The 12,974-nt window shown below is 49.2% G+C and overlaps 2 protein-coding genes across 4 annotated transcripts in view; one reads left to right on the forward strand and one right to left on the reverse strand.

Annotated features, from left to right (window-relative positions):
• Window positions 1–14: 14 nt before the first annotated feature.
• On the forward strand, window positions 15–7,443 carry AIMP2 (aminoacyl tRNA synthetase complex interacting multifunctional protein 2). Of its 3 annotated transcripts, none has more exons than XM_026516284.4 (4): window positions 15–116; window positions 4,113–4,319; window positions 6,153–6,384; window positions 6,926–7,443. In XM_026516284.4, exons 1-4 carry the CDS (start codon window positions 102–104, stop codon window positions 7,312–7,314), a joined length of 843 nt encoding a protein of 280 aa, XP_026372069.1. In that variant the 5' UTR covers window positions 15–101; the 3' UTR covers window positions 7,315–7,443. The 3 variants fall into 3 exon arrangements, with proteins under 3 accessions (XP_026372069.1, XP_026372068.1, XP_044246245.1); XM_026516283.4 differs by having other exon boundaries at window positions 102–236; XM_044390310.3 differs by lacking the exon at window positions 15–116 and adding an exon at window positions 1,777–3,034.
• Window positions 7,444–8,161: 718 nt separating this feature from the next.
• EIF2AK1 (eukaryotic translation initiation factor 2 alpha kinase 1) overlaps window positions 8,162–12,974 on the reverse strand; it is a 29,666-nt gene continuing 24,853 nt past the window's right edge. The window contains exons 12-15 of the mRNA XM_026516282.4: window positions 12,773–12,887; window positions 12,439–12,521; window positions 11,103–11,336; window positions 8,162–8,441 (exon numbers count right to left, since the gene is read on the reverse strand). Of these exons, the coding sequence (XP_026372067.1) occupies window positions 8,304–8,441; window positions 11,103–11,336; window positions 12,439–12,521; window positions 12,773–12,887 (570 nt within the window). The 3' untranslated portion in view covers window positions 8,162–8,303. The remainder of the gene's footprint in view (window positions 8,442–11,102; window positions 11,337–12,438; window positions 12,522–12,772; window positions 12,888–12,974) is intronic.

Consider the following 12,974-nt stretch of genomic DNA (forward strand, 5'->3'; position numbering starts at 1 on the left):
AGCCGGATCGGAAAGGAGGTGGCAGCTGTCTCTCGTGGTCTCGGACGGTTTCTGAGCGTTCGTGTCCCTCATCTGCCACCTTCCGGCTTTCGGCTCCAACGATGCCGATGTACCAGGTAAAGCCCTATCACGGGGGCAGCGCGTCTCTCCGTGTAGAGCTTCCCACCTGCATGTACCGGCTCCCCAACGTGCACGGCAGGACAGGCAGCCCCGCGCCGGTCGCAGGCCACGTGCAGGTAGGAGCGCGCTGCCCCGCCCCCACCCGCCCTGAACGTACGTTTTCCCACCCGGTCCAGTGCGCAGGCGCTTAGTGTCACCCGCCGGGCTTCCGCTCAGTGCGCAGGCGCCGTGGCCGGGTCTGCGGGGTTGCGGGCTTGGGGTCGCCCCAGGCTCGAGCCCTGGGATCCGACCTGGCTGCCGTACCCTGGCCCCACGCTGCCGCCAGTTCCGTGTGCGCGTTGTGTCTGTTAAAAAGAGCTATTTCCCTTGTATCTGTTTATTTTCTCCCTTATGGCTACTAAAGCTTTCTTGCTACCAAATTGTAGCCACAGAAAAGTGAGAAGCACGTAAATGCTAATTTTGAGGAATTCTAAAGCGAACCCCAGTGTCACCGCTGCCACCCAAGTTAACAGGACGTTGTCAGCGCCCCGAGTGCCCGGCTTCCGCGGTCCGTGTGTCCTGAGTCTGCGTCCTGCGCCCGGTGTGTCGGGCTGCCTTCCGCTGACCTGGCTCCCAGGGCCTCTGCGGGCGGGTCTGCCTCGGTGCTGTGACGCGCGGTGCTGCCGCGGGCGCTCCCGGGCACTAGCAGGCCTGGGGCGTGCCCCGGGGGGGGGGGGGGTGGGATTGCCGGCTCCCGGGGCGTGGGTTATCTTCACCTGGACTAGGTAAACCGCTTCCCAGAGCGGCGCGTGTGCCGGTTTGTGTGCTCCTCGGCCGTGGGCATGGAATTCCTGGTGCTTGCACCCTCCCCAAAGCTGGTGGGTGGACCGTGGGAGCCCGATGTAGTTCTAGTTCAGGTTTCCCGGACTTCTGAATCCGTGGAGCGCCTTGTCGCGTTGGCTGGCCGTTTCGGTGGTCTGTTTTGTAAAGTGCCTGCCGGCCTTTCTGTTTTTTATTGGTTCCCAATACCCACCTTAGGTCTACAATCTTAGGTCTGTTCTGGCTGAAGAGGAGTGAACAGGTAACTTTTGTAGTCCGTTTTCCTTCATTTCGTTTTAAGGAGGCTCCAGGCCCAGTGTGGAGCCCAATGAAGGGCTTCAGCTCAACTCTAGAGCAGCACCTGAGCTGAGATCGAGAGTCCAAGGCTTAACTGACTGAACCATCCAGGCGCCCCTCCTTCACTTTGTCTTAAGTCTTCTGCCTAGATTGGAAGGCAAGTGGTTGGGCTAGTTGGAAAACAATGACAAAAACAATGACACAGTTGTCTCACTAGGGAGCTAAGACAGAAATAGCACCATGATCCAGTGCCAGTCAACTGGACAGTCTCACGGAACTGAAAGCAAAACCCAGGCCCAGCGTTGGAAGTGTCACATCTCAATTGAAACCGAGTCTCTCTCTCTCTCTCTCTCTCTCTCTCTCTCTTTTTTTTTTTTGTGCACAGCTTAGCTTCCTTGGCCTTTCAACTGTGACCTTCTCACTTAGAAAACACCCAGGCCCACTTGGTTAGCAGATGAATACAATATAAACAGATAATTAGAAGTCAAGCATATCAAAGGCAAAGAGAAACAACACAAAGAATAAACTGCTTCTAAAATACATATAAAAGTAAGACAAGTAGATAAACACAGTATGCCAAGTCACGATCTAATCTGAGCAGGAAGACAAGGGAAAGGGGGCAGGTAAAGCAGAACTTGAGCATTTCCTCATTCCTCACATCGAGACAGGTGAAATCAAGCTGTGCTGGGCTCCCAGTCACAGGCCACGTTAGGAATGCAGGATTTGGGGCGCCTGGGTGGCTCAGTCGTTAAGCGTCTGCCTTTGGCTCAGGGCGTGATCCCAGCGTTCTGGATCGAGCCCCGCATCAGGCTCCTCCGCTGGGAGCCTGCTTCTTCCTCTTCCCACTCCCCCTGCTTGTGTTCCCTCTCTCGCTGGCTGTCTCTCTCTGCCAAATAAATAAATAAAATCTTTAAAAAAAAAAAAAAAAAGAGGAATGCAGGATTTGTTTCAGGCATTGTACTGTGTTGACTGGGGCATGGAATCCAGTAGGCACTTCCTTGCCCGGGTTCATCAGGGACCCTACTGCCATTTGTAGAATTGAGCAAGCTCGTGCAAAGACAGTGCACAGATCAGGCTGGCTAGAAGTGACTGGAATGCTCCTCGAGGATTATCACCAAGGAACAGAAGGGTACTCCGCACTACAGCCCTGCCTTTCACACCTTGCATTCAGACTTACTTCCGGTCAGCACCTAACTATTTCCTTGGCCCACTCAAGTCCTTATGCTTCTTTGCTCCACCCACAGGTCAGTCATCTCACATTTCTTTGTCGTTTGATCTTAAGAGCGGCAGGCTAGGGGAGGTGAGAAAGTGCAGATTAAGCTCCAGGAGAAGAGGGAGGAGTGTCACAGAGTGAACAGAATAAAAGCCCTGTGGTAGGTGGGGGCATGGTGTGTTTTAGGGACCCAAAGGACAGCACAGCTAGTGGAGAGCACGGGGGAGCACTGTGGGAGAGGAGATGGCCAGAGGACAGGTCACACAGGCTATTTCTCAAGCCAGGTTAAGGGCTTTGGTTTTTAGGCAAAGAGCCCACAAGGTTAACACGCAGGTGGGGTGATGGGATTGACATTGGTTTTAACCTCTCTGGTTGCCATCTTAGGGATGGATTGGAGGGGTGACCAGTGGAAGCAGGCCAGGTGGAAAGTGGTGTCTTGAACTTGGGCAGTGACAGCTGAGGCAAGCTTAGAAGCCAGTGGATTCCAGAAAATGGACAGCACCCAGCGATGAATTGGGTCTGTGAGAGAGCAGCGTTGTGAGTCACTGTGGGAGGAAACAAGTTCGCACGAACATTTGGCTTGCCAGCACACAAAGACAGTGTATGGTGAGTGTGTTTTACAGGCAACTCAAGGTCCCTGCCATATTGATTGTTCTGTCTAGTTACGACTTAACATATTCTTCCCTGGGCTCAAAATGGATTATCCGTTTTGAGAGCTCATGAATCTGGAAATAGGTTGTACGTTGTGACTTTATCAAGAGGGTTCTTGTTAGTGCTTTATAAGTAAGTCTGTGGAGAGTTGAGATTTTTCCTCAGCAGATGTTACTGGTTACTGTGTAGCAGTCACTATACCAGGCAAGAAGGATGCAAAGATTCAGTGAACGAAGGACATAAGCATTCCTTACTTAGGAAGTTCTGCATTTCAGCAGTGAGAAAGTTCTGGATGATTCTAAGATAGGAGAGTGCCAGTACTGCATTGAGAATGATGGGGGGCATTGATCTGACTGCACGGACGTACTTTTCCAAGTCAAATGACACATTTTTGTTCAGCCTCCTTGTGGTCCATTTTCCCTTCTATTAGTATAAATTGCTGAGTTATAGTCTCATTGCCCCCCCCCATCTTTTTCTATTTGTTAAATAAGCAAAGTATTTTGAACTAATCTGATATTAAGAATAACGAACAATGATTTGTGTTCATTTTCCATGCTCTGTTCTTAAATTACCTGAAATAGGAGTCCTACAATTTCAAAAAGGCCTTTAGTCACAGTTTTTTTTATTTTTATTTTTTTAAGATTCTATTTATTTATTTGACAGAGAGAGACAGCCAGCAAGAGAGAGCACAAGCAGGGAGAGTGGGAGAGGAAGAAGCAGGCTCCTAGCGGAGGAGCCTGATGTGGGGCTCGATCCCAGAACGCCGGGATCACGCCCTGAGCCGAAGGCAGACGGTTAATGACTGTGCCACCCAGGCGCCCCATATTTTTTTTTTTTTAAAGCATCTGTACATCACTTTGCAGTATCTTTTGGACTGTGGGGAAAACAAGATGATTCTGCTGCTTCATTTTAGTATTTTTTCAGAGGTGGGGCGTTTGATGAAATCATGGAATGCAGTAGAAGACAAGTGATCAAATTTAAACGCTGCTGTGATAATTAGAGGAAATGAATGTTTTGATATTGGTTTGTTTAGGAAGAGTCTGACCCATCTCTTCAAGCTCTTGAGTCCCGCCAAGATGATATTTTAAAACGTCTGTACGAATTGAAAGCTGCAGTTGATGGCCTCTCCAAGATGATTCAGACACCAGATGCAGACATGGATGTAACCAACATAATCCAGGCTGAGGAGCCCAGTGCTTTCTCGACGAGCGCATTGGACTTAAATTCAGTGCTTGGAAAGGTGAGTTTATCTGGAGAGCTCAAAAGAACATCAGCATGCTAGGCTGTTGTCAGTGCCAGAAAATTGTGCTTGTGTGATTCAAGCTTTGGTTTTCTAGTTCTCGGAGGTGGTACAAAGAGCATGTTCTTTTCTCCTCCCCTAAATGATTGTGCTTTGCACAGAACAGATTCATGAGCTAAGAGCGAAGCCAAAGCAAGTTCAAAGCCGCTTGACTTCTCCGACCCGGTGGAGAAGAGTTGGGAGGATCCCTAGGCAGGGTTAGGAGTCGAGTTACAGCTCTCCACCATTCCACCCAGCACATGACGCAGGCCAGAGGCGGACGTCACTCCAACAGCCTCTGAGCCTGGACAAACAGACCTGTTTCGGCTCAGTGCTTCTCAGGTTCCGCGAGTCCGTCGTGACTCTGAGAGCGGCTTGAATCTCAGAGCGTTGCTCTGAGTCTCACAGATCAAGCATCCTTTGCTACATTCAGTTTGTGGTCTTAGAATTAAGTTGCATCTGACACCTTTAAAGATCAGTCTACAGGCTTTGGCCAATTTAGGTGACAGTCTGATATGCAAAAAAGAATGTCTTGTTTCTAAGTGGTATTATTGAGAGTATGAAAGGGCTGGTTTCAAGGATCATCTGGAGTTGGTGGTAGAAGTGCTGCTGCCTAAAGACCTAACAGGTGGAGGCCAGGTTGCAGGGTCTTCCCAGGTGACCTCAGCACCCTTGCACTCAGGTTCTTTAATCATCCGGTACGTTTGCCCACACCGAGGTCCCAGAGACCCTGCCAGGGCCCCAGGGAGCCAGTCTTGTTAAGTTGATCACGCCCAGCTGTGCCAGTGTCTCAGGGTGCTGGGAGGGCTTCCCAGGGCGCATGGTGCTGAGGATGAATTTTGATACCTCGGAAGGCACAGCATCAAGTGATGCTATGTTCAGAGAATTGCAAAGCATTCATCATAGGTTGATGTGACAGGGCTTGGTCAGCAGGTCTCAGCCAGATCGTGGCAGGCTGTGTACAGAAAGCCAAGGAATTTGAATTTGGCCTCCATTGTATTATAGGAGTTCGTCATTAAGAGTGAACGTGTAAGATAAAGTCTGCATCTAAAAGGGCAGTGTTTTAGTCCTTTAGTTAACACTTAGTTTTTTAGACTTTGCTCGCTTGCCATCACCAATGACATTTTGAGCCAAGGTCCTTATTCAGGGGACTCTTCATTGACTCACACAAATTGATGCGGAAGCTATCCTGTCAGGTGGTCAAGTGTTGGAAAGATTTGGTAAATGGAGTGACTGCATGTGTGGCTTTCATTTTTAATAACTTAGGAACAAATAGTGTCATTCAGATGTGTTTTACTAACTTCACAGCGAAGTCAACCTTTCACTTGTTGGGGGCCAGCAATGCAGAGGTTAAGGGGTTGGAGTCGTGGGGCGCCTGGGTGGCGCAGTCGTTAAGCGTCTGCCTTCAGCTCAGGGCGTGATCCCGGGCGTTCCGGGATCGAGCCCCACATCGGGCTCCTGTGCTAGGAGCCTGCTTCTTCCTCTCCCACTCCCCCTGCTTGTGTTCCCTCTCTCACCGGCTGTGTCTATCTCTGTCAAATAAATAAATAAATCTTAAAAAAAAGGGGGGGTTGGAGGTGACTCACATCCCTGCTCCACTTCTTACCGAGCTCAGTGAGCTTGGGCAGGTTATTTGCCTCCCAGGACGAGCTTCCTCAGCTGGGAGGTGGGGTGATCGCGGGCACTGAGGATTCCATTCAGTAACCCTGGTTAGGCCCTAAGAACAGCACCGGTACAATTCCGTGCACTCAAGTGGCCGCTAACATTACTCGCTCTGTTGGGCTTTCCCCGCAGGATTACGGGGCACTGAAAGACATCGTGATCAACGCGAACCCCGCCTCCCCTCCCCTGTCGCTGCTCGTGCTGCACAGGCTACTGTGTGACCACTACAGGGTCCTGTCCACTGTTCACACGCATTCCGCAGTCAAGAGCGTGCCAGAAAACCTCCTCAAGTGCTTTGGCGAGCAGACTAAAAAACAGCCCCGTCACGAGTATCAGCTGGGTTTTACTCTGATTTGGAAGAATGGTAAGCAGAGGCCGCTGGGCTGTGCTCATATGCTCTGGAACGAGACATGCCCCCCCTGACTTTAGTAAGAGGCAGCAAGGGGCCAGGACTGTGACGTTCTTCGGCTACTTACTGTCGGGTCAAATTCCCTAGAAGTCTAGTAAGCATGTGGGGTAGTTCTGGAAAAGGAGCACAGATGAACCTTGTGAGGGTAAACAGGGACTTGCGGTTTCCAGTCCTCATCCTGCAAATTCTGAGGCACAGGGGTTGGAAGAGATGGTCTGAGGTCCCTTCTTGCTTGAAAATGATCATAATCAAATACCAGAAATGGTTACCTTTTTTAACATAGTTTGCATTTTGTAAATATCCAGTTTAAACTGTCTTACACATGTTACGGATAGACAAAATGATGTTCGTGAAAATTCTTTCCCTTGCCACCAGTTCCCGATTATCAGCGATTCCCCTTCTCCCTGTTGGTTGTTGAAGCCCTTCCCCCCAACACACGGGGTGCGGGGCGGGGGGTGCGCGCGTCACCATAAACCGTGTGCTTCTTGCCTTTCAGTGCCGAAGACTCAGATGAAGTTCAGCGTACAAACAATGTGTCCCATCGAAGGAGAGGGGAACATCGCACGGTTTCTGTTCTCTCTGTTTGGCCAGAAGCAGAACGCTGTAAATCTAACCCTCATAGATAGCTGGGTGGATATAGCCATCTTTCAGCTAAAAGAGGGAAGCAGTAAAGAGAAAGCCGCTGTGTTCCGCTCCATGAACTCCGCTCTTGGGAAGAGCCCCTGGCTCGTCGGGAATGAACTCACCGTGGCCGACGTGGTGCTGTGGTCGGTGCTGCAGCAGACGGGAGGCGGCGGCGGGCCCATGCCGGCCAACGTGCAGAAGTGGATGCAGGCGTGCGAAAACCTGGCCCCCTTCAACACCGCCCTCAAGCTCCTGAAGTGAATTTCAGTGACTGTGAAAGGCTGACTTCGAGAATGGTGCTGTTTCACGCCTGTTGTGGTAAAGGAACTTGTACTAAAATCCGTCTGTTTCGGCCAGTTGCCTAGAATCAATAAAGGCATCCTATAATTTGTGGGTTTCGCTTTATTTAAAGTTCAGCCATGTCGTGGTCAGTTACACCAGGACAACTGCCGGCAACATGGCAGACATTTTTCGAGATAAAAAATGAACATATCCCATCGGGGCTTTTGAGGAATGTAGGTTGGTAGGGAGTCGGGTGCTGAATAAAGGGGACACCGTGGGCACAGTACAGGGGCGAAAACAGGAACACTCCTACCAGAGCTACACTGAGATGATTTGGGGGCAAGAGACACAACGCTTAGAAAGGGCATGGTTCTGGAATGATGCCAAGCCGAAGGCAAAGAGAACACAGAGGCTGGATGATGTGCACTGCGCTGCTAAGAAGCTGAAGTTGTATCTCGGGCAGCAGAGAGCCGCAGGAGCTTCTGAGGCAGGGACTGAACGCATCAGGTGTCCTTCTGATAACGAACTGGCAGCTGTCACAACTAGAACAGCGTGGCGAGCGTGCAGGCCTGGGCTTGGGCAGTGACAGGGTAGGGGCACACACCAAGATCTGCGGTAGAACATTCTAGAGGAGGACTTGGTGGTCAACAGGCAGAGTTCAAAGGAGAAAGAATTGAGGATGGTTTCTAAACCTCGCAGACACTGTGGACAGTGATACCAAAAATTGGGAGCTTGTGGGATAGAAGGAAAAGAGCAAAATCGGTTTAGTTTAGAGCAGGTTTCAGTTCAAAGTACTGGATCATAAAAGAATTCCTTAAGGAAACAGTTTGGGGGAACTTGTACAACTTTAATAAGTCTTGTCCAGGCTCACTAAATAGAACTACACCATCTATACCCTAACAAAGACAAAATTTACATTCCGGTTGACTAAAGAATTAGAAGTCCACATCCATGTTTATGGAGCCTAATTAAGGCAGGACAGGCACACCCCCATCTCTCATGTCACCCTCGGCCCCTCTGTCCTGAGAAAGGAGACTCAGCTGCTTCCTTAGTTCTTCGATTTCTTTTTCTTGCTCCAGTATTTTCATCTGTAGGGTGAGATTAACCTGTCAAGAGAAAATTTTAAATTCCATTAAGATGGCCTCTTCCATTTAAAAATGTACAGGCCTCCCTCAGGTGCACCTGAATTCCAGTCCCCGCAGCTAGCAAAGCCACGCCAGTGTCGGGTCACCAGGGCTCCGGAACTACCTGTCGGCACCTCAGCCCACAATGCACATCACCACCAGGGGCCAGGCCTCACTTTGCTCACAGCACACACCCAGGCCCCCGTGTGTCCCGACACGTGCAACTGGCCAACAAAGATGGAAGTGCAGCAAATGAATGAAAAGGACGGACGCTGGCGGCGGAATCGAATCACACTACATGGTGGTAGAGAAGAAACAGCCGGCCGTGGGGGTGCTGCTCCCACCACCGCCAGACACAAGGTGTGCGGCCCCAGGACCGGGTGAAGAGGACTCAGCAGAAACGAGGAAAAGGATGAAGATGTCCCAGAGAAAGTGACATCAGCACAATTCACGTTGAAAGAACCCTCGGAGATCTCAGACAACTTCGCGAGTGCAAAGGATAAAACCTTGGCCGCTGATCCAAACTTGGAAAGGAGCATACAGTTTACCAAGGCATACAAAAGAGGCTCCACTCCATATCCTAAGTTCTACGGTGAGACGTAGGCAGGCACTGTTCAAACCGCTCTTGAACGCGTCTTTTTTTTTTTTTTTTTAAAGATTTATTTATTTGAGAGAGAGAGAGAGACAGTGAGAGAGGGAACACAAGCAAGGGGAGTGTGAGGGGGAGAAGCAGGCTTCCCGCCAAGCAGGGAGCCCGATGCAGGGTTCGATCCCAGGACCCTGGGATCATGACCTGAGCCAAAGGCAGATGCTTAAAGGCTGAGCCACCCGGGTGCCCCTGAACACATCAGTTCTTAATTACAGTGCACTAAATAAATACGGTTTGTTGTTGTTTTTTTTTTTTAAGATTTTATTTATTTATTTGACAGAGATAGAGACAGCCAGCGAGAGAGGGAACACAAGCAGGGGGAGTGGGAGAGGAAGAAGCAGGCTCATAGCAGAGGAGCCTGATGTGGGGCTCGATCCCATAACGCTGGGATCACGCCCTGAGCCGAAGGCAGACGCTTAACCGCTGTGCCACCCAGGCGCCCCTAAATAAATACGGTTTTAAAACATGCTTCATTTCCACATACCTCTGCAACTGACAGAGTTTTTAATGTTTTGAGAAACATTTTTAAAGGTCACGGGCCATCGTAACTTCCCGTGGATCACTAAGCTCCCCTTGCGTGGTTTGAGCTCAGCACGGTCATTTTCACAGTCCCGTACGAACGACCATGCAAACCAATCTCTACGCATGTGGAGGCTATTTTATAAAAAATTCTACAAGATAAGAGAAATACCACAAATGCCAAATAACTATGGTCTCTAATAGCTAACTTGGGAGTTAGAAAATCCATTCCATAGGAGATAAATTTAATCGCCATATCTGCTGTTTCCAAAGACTCAGAAAGTACTACGCCTACCTGGTTACCATTCGAGCTCGTAAATTTCACTGTTTTACCTGAACCTTAGTAAGCCTCAAACAGAGATAAATCGACGGAACAGTTACTACAGAGAGCTCCCAACCAGTGTGCGTCAGAACGACTTCAGGTGTCTGCTACACACAGGCTGGGGCCCCCTTTCCCCCCTGACTTCTCCCTAAGGTCAGGGCCGCCGAGAGGGCCTGAGAATTCCATCAGGCTCCTGAGGACGTGATGCTGCTGGCCTGGAGACTACACTCTGCGGACCAGTGCATCTAACGCAGTGCTGCTCACGCACTGTGGAGGCAAATCTCTCGGGGGTCTTGTTAAACCCAGCTTCTGACCTGGTATGTCTGCGGTGGAGCCCAAGACCCTGCACTTCTCACAAGCCCCCAGGTAATGCTGACGCGGCTGGTCTGAGGACCACGCTTGGGGTAAGAGCCCTAGAGGATCTGTGAATGGATCTCTGAATCAAGCTTTTGTTAAATCTTAGAAAGTTTCTGGAGGAACAGAATGGATGAATTGTGTTTCCAGTCCTTGTAGACTGGACGTAGTACTTGGCACAGTAACAACGGGTCTGGAAGGAGGAAAGGAAGGGGCTGCCCTGGGGCGACCCCACTTCACAGACTGAAAACCAGTATCACACACTTGAATGAAGGATCGCAGACGGGCTGAGGCGGTCTCTGCCACTGTCGCTCCAGCTCCCCACAAGATTTCGTGCTCTCTTTTACCCTCTGGCATGTGCCTCTCTTTACCAGTAGATACGTTGTAGTAATTTATAGAAGGTTACATATATCCCAGTTGGAAAGGAAAACTAAAGCCTTTTGACTTAGCAAGAGGAAGGCTAGAAAGTACAGCCTATAATTACAACTTTTAGACAGGTGGCCGTGGTCACCTTGCTTACTTGGACTATGGAGAGTGTGCTATTGGGAAGTCTGAGAATGAGTTTAATCTGGTTTCCATAAACCTTATTCTAAGCTCAACTGTTCTTCATGAAATTGGATTCACAATTTAAATTCTATTTTAAGCTTCATATTTTCCTCAGTATTAAAAATACATATATGTATATATACAGGGGCTCTCGGCTGGCTCAGTCCATGGAGCATGTGACTCTTGATCTCGGGATTGTGAGTTTGGGTGTAGAGATTACTTTTAAAAAGAAGAAAAAAATATAGGTACATACATTTCCAGAATTTTGGAAAAGTTCGCTTTGCAGCAGCTGAACAGCAGACGGTCTCTGAGATGCGTTCCTTGCAGTTAAGTGCTGGATATACTTGGCTTGCACGGGACACCTCTTGCTGAGGGATTCAGGTATCTGACCGCTTCTTAAACCTGTTAAAACGTGTACTCGCTCCATTTCTGTTCCAAACGGCTGAAAGAGCTCTAGCAGGATCACACCCAAGCTGTACATGTCTGACTGGAAAAAGCAGAGGAGAAGTCATTTAGTAGTGAAACACAAAGGGAAACTAACACTTCCATTTCAGTGTCCTCTCAAACACAAGCTTTCCAAGACGGGACGATTTTCAGACCCTACGATGCAGGGAACACAGTGGGCGAGCTTACCCCTCGCAGAGGCAAGTGTCTGCCGCCCAGAATTATGGCCCTGAGGGAGAGCTGACTGGTACCATCACAATCCCCATCTCTTCAATTCCAGAAAGGGGCGTCCACGGGCACAAAGGCCTGGGGGTGAAGGGCAGGGAGAACGCCCACCGTCCACAGTTACTACCATAGCAGTGACCCCAGCACTCCCCAAAAATCCAGGCGTGCAGCAGCCTGAGCGAGAGACGGGAGCTCACATGTGCTGGGCCAGCTAAGGGGTCGGCGTCCCTACGGCCTGCTCCCCTCTCCTCTCTGCCTCCACACACAGCAAAGCATTCTGGTAAAGTTTAAGAAACCGCAAAAAATCTGTGTCACTTTTCTTGAAATCGTTTTTGAAGGCAGGTCTTTAACCAGGTAGGATCTGAGGAAGAGCCATGGATTTCTTTCTGGCAGTTCACACCCACTCACTAAAAAGCTGAATGATTCATCGAAAAGGAAGAAAATTTACTAGGCTGTTATTTGGGGGAAAGGATTTACTTTAACATTCCTTCAAGGAACAAATGAATTAAAACTTTTCAGTATCTTCATTCTCCTTCAAAGGGAGTCAAGTGCCACGCTTCCCTGAGCATTAGTTAGCGTGTGTTTATGAAAACAGAAGAAAGGCAGGCTGAAACAGGCTTCCGTGAATTCTAGCTTCCTGGCGTGAACTGTGACATTTCAAAAGGAAAGCTCATTGCAAAAATAATTTAGAACACCCACGGGTTGAGAAGTGGTCAAGGAGCCTGAAAAGCAGTGCAGTCAGATTTGGGTAAGAAGTGAGGTTTCCCGTTCACGGCAGTTTGATGTAACAGACAACCTACCCTGCTCTGTCACCTCCAACAACACGTCAACGCAAGAACTTCCACTGCATTTACTGCGCTCTCGTCACCGAGGACAGCACGGCAAGTGCGGCAGAAGAGGGAAAAGCAGCAAATAACTACCTTGGCGTCATACTCGGATCCTCCCAACTGCTCCGGTGACGCGTACAGGCACGTACCCACTCTGGAAGTGTGTGTGGGCATCCCTACAATTTGAAAAGCCAAATATTAAACACTGCAGAGGTCCCACTGTCTACACTACAGAACACGGACTCTCAGCAGGGCACTGCAGGGAACGAGGGTTGCTTTCTGTCTTTAGCTTACTTTTGCTATTACATTAAGTCCTTATGGGTCTCTTTAAATACTGACACATTCAATTGTGCTTCTTTTTGTCCTAACGCCAAAAAAAAAAAAAGAAAGAAAGAAGAAAAAACAAAAAAAACCCGGATAAACTTACTCTTCCCATCGCTATCGATCCAGTCTGTGTTCTTCTGTATGATGTCCGTGCAGGCCAGACCAAAGTCTCCTATTTTTACTTGCTGATCGGAGCCATGAAGAAAAATATTTCTGGGCTGTAATCAAACAGAACAACTCCTTGGTGTTCTTAACACAGTAAAAATGTGTAGATGTTAAGAGTTTTCAACTCAGGAGCAAGTAAC

This window comes from Ursus arctos, unplaced genomic scaffold (assembly GCF_023065955.2).
Source record: "Ursus arctos isolate Adak ecotype North America unplaced genomic scaffold, UrsArc2.0 scaffold_2, whole genome shotgun sequence".
Lineage (NCBI taxonomy): Eukaryota > Metazoa > Chordata > Mammalia > Carnivora > Ursidae > Ursus > Ursus arctos.

Bases quoted from the DNA above. Each gene is read 5' to 3' on its own strand.
- AIMP2 (XM_026516283.4), top strand. From the start codon at position 102: ATGCCGATGTACCAGGTAAAGCCCTATCACGGGGGCAGCGCGTCTCTC. The intron at 237-4,112 runs GTAGGAGCGCGC...TGGTTTGTTTAG, and splicing joins CGGTCGCAGGCCACGTGCAG to GAAGAGTCTGACCCATCTCT. The intron at 6,385-6,925 runs GTAAGCAGAGGC...CTTGCCTTTCAG, and splicing joins TACTCTGATTTGGAAGAATG to TGCCGAAGACTCAGATGAAG.